This window comes from Sceloporus undulatus, chromosome 4 (assembly GCF_019175285.1).
Source record: "Sceloporus undulatus isolate JIND9_A2432 ecotype Alabama chromosome 4, SceUnd_v1.1, whole genome shotgun sequence".
In the NCBI taxonomy this organism is placed as follows: domain Eukaryota; kingdom Metazoa; phylum Chordata; class Lepidosauria; order Squamata; family Phrynosomatidae; genus Sceloporus; species Sceloporus undulatus.
Window position 1 is genome coordinate 32009373 of NC_056525.1, and position 7382 is coordinate 32016754.

General features: G+C 40.1%; 1 protein-coding gene across 1 annotated transcript in view; it reads left to right on the forward strand.

The window, feature by feature from the left end:
• Nucleotides 1-7382, forward strand: part of RBPJL (recombination signal binding protein for immunoglobulin kappa J region like) — a 233698-nt gene that overhangs the window by 36709 nt on the left and 189607 nt on the right. The window contains exon 2 of the mRNA XM_042462511.1: nt 4944-5069. Within this exon, the coding sequence (XP_042318445.1) occupies nt 4944-5069 (126 nt within the window). The remainder of the gene's footprint in view (nt 1-4943; nt 5070-7382) is intronic.

A 7382-nucleotide genomic window follows, 5' to 3' on the forward strand; every position in this document is an offset into this window, starting at 1 on the left:
AGACCTGTCACTTCACCTGGGTTAAATAGAAGCAATCATGTGTATAAGTGTGAAAGGAATCAGACCCAAAACCTGCTGCAGTCCATGTGATTCCTACAAAAGTAAACAGTCATCTTGGCACAAATCATACTCATCCTGTCCTGAGAGCACTTGATTGGCCAGCTCATGAACTGGACTTGAATAGCATTTCATTATTTTTTACAGTGATGGGTTTACTTGCATAGAATTTCCTTGGCAGTTCAGAATCATACCTTCATTTAATTTCTCTTGAGCTCTTCATGTTCATGCTTGTGCAGAAGAGGGTGGCAAAGAAAGCTGTGCTCAGGTGGAAATATCGATCATGAAATGTGTCCATCAAAAGCTAACTTTACATAATTGAACAATTATTCACACCATCTCAGCATTTTATCCACATTTCTCAATGGACAGGGAGGGGTTTAATTTTCTTCTTTATTCCACTGTTGGTACGTGTTTTGAAACATTATTTAACCATGAAGGTATAAAGCAGGTGGATGGTAGGAAAGGTTGAGAGAACAAAAGCTAACTCAGAAGTCTGAGAAATGACAACCTATGAGAATGCTATTTTTGTTTGACAAGCACACATCTGCTGTTCTGAGATATTTATTTATTTGTTTGTTTTCTGTCCGGCCTTTCTCCTGACACAGAATTCAAAACAGCTCACAGACATATAAAACAAAGTACAACTACAAAACTATTAATACAAAAGTTAAGAAAGAATCACACCGGTTTTTAAAACATACCAGTTAAAAACACAAGTTAAAGCAATTTTAAAAGCAGGTTTAAAACATAATAAAATAGAAGTGCAACATCAGCCATTAAAGGCTTCCTCTGCTACAGATAACTGGATCCTGACTAAAAACACTAAGGAGATTATCTCACAGTCCCACCTCGCTCTTGCCATAATTGCAGTACTTAAAAACCCTGTAAATATACTGGTTTTGGAATTTTTAATATTGTATGTATCAAATCTTGTATCACAAAATAAGCCATAGGCTGGAGACAAGAGTTTTTAAATAAGATAAAGGAGATATCCTAGGAGCCTTGTTTCTTGTAGAGCACATAATACATTTTCTTTTTTCCTGCTCCTTGTGGGAGAACAGTTTCTGCAGGCTTTTGAAGCAACACAAAAACCTGCACAATATGGGAACTGTGAGCCTTGACAGACCAGCATCAAAGTCCGTCATCGGGGCGGAGTGGGGATGTGGTGTCTGCACAATGCATGACCCAACTCCACGCCCATGCCGGCATAACGCCATGCACCAGCGTGATGCCGTGCGCCCACCACATGGCATGTGGTGTCATAGTGCTCCTCTGGTGCTGCATCCAGATGAAGCAGCACCCAACCAGCGCCAAATGAGCTTTTTGCAGCTCCCTTTTGTGCTGTGGAAAGGCCAGATTGGGGCCGCGGCATGTAGTTGCTGTGGCCCCAGTCTGGTGCTGAAAGGGGCAGTCTATTCAGTCCCAAAGTCAATAGTGGGATGTGTGTGCAAAGCAATAGGCAATAATGCTTCTATAAAACAGCCTGCCAGGGTCCAAATTAAACACACCATGATTTTCACAGTTTGCCTCTGCGCAGATGTTCTTGCTTTCCTAAAGGTGTGTATGTGTGGGAAGAGGTATGTTGGATGATGGCTTGGGAGAGTGTAACCCTTTCCTTCCACTACTGTTCTAATCCAACTAACCCAGAAATATTTCTGTTGAGGTGAATGCAGGGGTATAGTTGAGCTCCCAAAGGTTAAAGTTCTGTTTGATGATGATATCATCTCTCACACATATACACACGAACTGACTGTCCTATTCTCTCTGAGTCTAGCTGAGAAATGTTTCCAAACACACACACTTTCAGTATCTAATAAAAAAGGATGCTAATGAAAAATCCAATTGGACTTGCTAATTTGTTATGTTGAGAGTCAGTCACTCAGTGGATTCAGATGTCATCATATACCAGGGTCCCCTGGAAACCATTTTTTAATTAAAGCTAAATTAGCATGCTGGCTTCTTGTACCACTTCCTATTATTTGCAGTAAGAATGGCAAAAATGAGCAACTGGTGTTCCAGGTAATTTTACCCAACAAGTCATTAAAACAATCCACAATTTATTGTAGGATTTGTTTCTCTGACTCCTCAGTTTATTTCTTTGGCTTTTCTGTCTCTTGCAAGGTTTGCATACCATGCTAAATGAACCATAGACCCTGGTACATGGTTTGTTAGGCACTCTAGTTGCAAGCAAGAATGATTGGGCAGTGTGTACCAATAGGCTACCTTTTGTAGGTATCCTTGCTTTGTTGTTGTTGTTAATTGCCCACGAATCGATCTTGACTCATGGTGACCCTGTGAATGAGATATCTCCAAGATCCTGTCTTCCACTGCTCTGCTTATGTCTTGTACATTCATGCCTATGACCTCCCTGATTTAGCCATCTGGCATGTTTCTATTACCTCAACTTTTCCTATCATCATCATCATCATCATCATCATCATCATCATCATCATCTTTTTGAATATGTCATGCCTTCTCATGATATAGCCAAAGTATGACAGCCTCAATGTAATCATCTTGACTTGTAGGAGTATTTCTGGCTTGATTTGTTCAAGGACCCATTTGTTTGTTTTTTTGACTATCCACGGTATTCTCAGCACTCTTCTCCAGCACCACTTCTCAAATGAGTTGATTTTCTTTTCATCTGCTCTCTTCACTGTCCAGCTCTCAGCTCCATACATAGCAATGGGGAATATCATGGCTTGGATGATTCTAGCTTTTGTGCTCAGTTGTATATCCTTACACTTTAAGATCTTATCTAGTTTTTTCATTGCTGTCCTTCCCATTCCTCATCTTCTTCTTATCTCTTGACTGCAGTATTCATTCTGATCAATGTTTGATCCAAGGTACAAGAAATCTTTAACTAATTCAATTTCCTCATTTAGGTTGAATTCATGTAATTCCTCTATGGTCATTATTTTTGTTTTTTGTATGTTCAGCAGCAAGACAGCCTTTGCATTTTCTTCCTTGACCTGCCTCAGTTATTGTTCCAAGTGTATTATATTTTCCACTAGTCATATGTTGTCATCCACATATCTTAGATTTGTTGATGTTCCTTCCTCCTGTCTTCACTCCTATTTCTTGTAAGTAAGCCTGCTCAATTTATGATGTTTTCTGTGTCCAGCCTTGCCTGACCCCCTTGCCAATTGCGATCCATTCTGTCTCTCCGTATTCTGTTCTAACAGTTGCCTCTTGTCATGTGTACAAATTTCTCATCACAACTTCCAAATGTCTTTGAAAATGTTCCTTAGCCTTTCATGATTAATACAGTCAAATGTTTTGATGCACTCTATGTCAGGGATGATGGGAGTTGTAGCTCTTTACCTCTGGCTCTAACTCACCACCTTGTTATGCAGCGGCGCTGACCAGCTTTGGTCAGTGGTTAATGCTTTTCTTCCAAAGCAGCAGAGTTTCAGAGAATAGGCTGAAGACCCTGACAAACTCTCCAAGCCTTCTCACTCTTCTTCCTGAGATGTCTTCAAACTTCTCCAGGATCCTGCTGGCTCTTGTATCTTCACTCAAGACACCAGACAACTCAGTAGTCTTATATAAAAGATCTACTTTATTCTACTATATACAAATACTATATGCCCTACAAATCACAATCTCTAATATCTCCAAAACACTCCAACTATCCACAACTACCCACTCTACTCCACAAAATACATAGGCAAACATAGCAATTATTATAGCCATTGTTAAACACCACCCACTTAGTCAGTTTCCACCCAGTGGGCATGTACATTCATTTGATTGGTTCACATAGTTCAACCCATACTTAACAATTTCATCATTTCACCTTGTATACTTAATAAATCTCAGGTGTTTTCAATTGTATATTCTATAATTCTGTCCTTGACATTCAAGCCTTCTAAATTACATTAGCTTTTACACCTGTGTGGCTTCTTAATTGCTTTTGCTTAGTCATAGTGACTTTCACATACATGTTTTATTTCTCTACTGTATGTCCCATGTTGCATTTTCCTTAACACTCTATAAAGCACATGCTGATTTTCTTCAAGGAAGAAGGCCTTGTTGGTGGCTGCCCCCAGACTTTGGAATTCTCTCCCTAGGGAGGCTGAGATGGCTCTGTCCTTGCTCTCCTTCTGTGGCAAATTAAAACATTTTTGTGCCACCATGTCTTTAAAAACTGAATGGGATGGATTATTACTGGGGAACTGTGCTGTTTGTAGTTTGTATAGTCTTTTAATGAATTTTAATGTTTTTAACTTTATAAATTGTTAATTGCCTTTTAAATAACTTTTGTATTTATATTTATATATATAACTTGTATATTCAAGTTTGTGTACAGCTTTTGGTCTGTATTGTTTTAAAATATGTTGTAAGCTGCCTTGAGTTCCATTATTGGGAGAAACGTGGGATATATTTTGTCATTTGCCATCAAATCATATGATGATGATGATGATGATGATGATGATACAAGGTTCAAATGCTGATCTAACTGCTTTAGCTACACATGAGCATTTATTTTATAAAAGTCTTCATATTTTTTGAATTACGGTCAGCCTATATTAATGTATATGGCCAGAACTTGTTCATATCCTATGCCTATTGCCTTCCTTGTTTGATATAGATAGATAGATAGATAGATAGATAGATAGATAGATAGATGGAGGGCAGGAGCAAAGCTGCCATTTCAAGAGCTGAATTGGCTGTTAATTTGTAAATAACCAAAAAAAAGTTCTGTAAGTTTCAGTGTACTTGCACAATATCCAGTGGCTGGTGGCTGACATGTAACACTGATCTATACATTTTTACTCAAAAGTATGTATTTAGTATGCCCAGGATTTCAGTCCTGTAGCACATGCCTACCTTCCCTACTAACTCACATCTGGAGTTCTACTTTGCTGCCCCTCATTTAGGTCCAATCAAGAACCAACTGATCCTCTCCGGGATGGCGTACGAAGGTATCTTCAGTTCCCATCTGACCGGACTGTGTTGATACTCCATGCAAAAGTTGCTCAGAAATCATATGGAAATGAAAAAAGGTAGGAAACCATCTTGACCTTCTTGTTAACACCAGATTGCCACAGGAGACTCTGCAAAAGAGAAAATGAACAGGTGGTATATGTGGTTATGTGTGAGTGTTGTACATGAAATGTACTGTGAATCTCTTGATTTTTCTTGTGCTGTACATTCATTCCTAGCTTCGCTTTCCATAGTACTGATCTCCTTTCCTGCTTTGACTCAACTTCTAATCTCTCTACCACCAATTTATCTGGGAAGCATATAAGAACTTGGAAAAGTTGTTTCTGGACTAAATCTCTCAAAACACTCACCCAAAACATCACTGGCCATACTTAATGGGGATTCCAAAAGGGTAACTTTACAGTTCTGGAGCACAGAGGGCAGTTGCACTTCTTGAGATATTGGATCACCAGCTCTAATTAACAAAGTCAATATGAAGGTTAACGGGAATTGCAATCTAGCAGCATCTGGAGTGTCACATGTTGCCTAGACCCAACACAGAGAGGATGGAAAGCAGATGTATTTCTGGATCTGTCAAACCACCAGAGACATAGAGATACCTTTTGTTATTCTCCCATTGGTAATTCAGACATGGCCCTCTGGTGAGTCTTTTCTCACCCAAATGCCACCACAGTATGAATGTGGAGCTATGAAAGAGAACAAGACTCCCATGTAAGTGGAGCAGTAAATCTGCTCTGGGTTTTATTCCAGACATGAAAACAGCTATTCAAGATGCTCCCTAAACTATGTTAACCACTGTGGATAGTTATGTTAAAGTTCAAACTAAAAGCTGATGTGGATTCACTATTCAACTGACATGGGAACAACCAGCTGACACTGCTACAGAAGCACCGGTAGAAAAGTATTTAGAACAAGACAGAACATGAATGGTAGTATATCAATGTGTTGTAGTAGTTTCAACACTAGACTACAACTGGAGACCAGAGTTTGACCAGGGTTCCACTCAACCATGGAAACCCACTGAGTGATCTTGGGAGAGCACACAACAACAAATACTATATATACTCGACTATAAGTCGAGAAATTTTTGCCCCAAAATAGCCTATAGAATCTTTGGTAGACTTATGCATGGGTCAATAGGTCCCCAGCCGGGCTGCCTCCACAAGGGGCAGCCCAGTTGGAGAGAGCCTGGGAAGGGTGAGTGATTGCCCTGCAGCCTCTCCCTGGCTGGACTTCTTCCGAGGAGAAAGCCCAGGCAGTGAAAGGCTTCCAAGGGTGTGCATTCACCCTGGAGTCTCTCCCTCGCTGGACTGCCTCCGCAGGGGAAAGCCTAGCTGGGGACAGGCTTCCAAGGGTGAGTGATTGCCAGCGGCCTCTCCCCAGCTGGGCTGTACCCCTAAGTCTGACCCTCGACGTATCCATGGGTTATATAAAAACCCATATTTTTGCCCAAAAAGTTGACCTCGAATTACACATGAGGTCGACTTATAGATGAATATATATGGTAGGATCAGTCAGTCACCTCTACTCTTCTGCAGAATTTGTATGATTGGAAACCTCTCTGGCTACCCATGTTGTGACACAAAGTCTTCTCAACAGTTAGAGCTTTGTGGCTTTGGCAAGTAGTGGAGGAAATAACTTAAGAACTGACCCAAAATATGTAGATTTAAAGTTTAAATGAGTCTGTACAGGACCTGATGTGTAAATAACATCCTCAAAAACACTACTATGGCTCAGCAGTATAAAACCACCCATTCTTGTAGTTTTATTACCAGTGTTTTATGCGGTACCAATGTGGCATGAATCCAAGCCATTCATGTGAGTTTAAAGACAGTGAAAACCCATATAAAATACCGGAAAACATGTTTCTAAACCTTTGGACCTCAGTTTATTTGTGTTGGTCTAAGGATCTGGCTGTGAATGTAAACTCTGTTCTCAACCTGTTGAGACTTCCACATTCCAGGCTGAGAAAGTCACAAGGACAAGTTCTCTCTCTGCTCAAGCAGCAATTAAGAAATGGATGCCTCCACACAACATATAATCTCCACTATTTTAAATGGGGGTAGTATGGGTGTTTTCACCTTGTAGATCAGGAATGGGGAAAGCACAACTCTCCTGATACTGTTGGACTGCTGGCTGTGTTGGGAGTTGAGAGATGTGGTTGAATAATGTCTAGCAGGCCACAGGTTATCAACTTTTGTTAAAGAGCCTCCAATGTTGTAAGCTGCCTTGAGGTTTGTGCCTGGAGAAAGATGGGGTGATTTAATTAATTAATTAATTAATTAGACGTGATTTTTTTTTCAGGCAATGTCTTAAGCTGCAAGAGAATTTGGAAAAGTTGGTTGTTGAGACTACAACTTAAGAAATCTCCC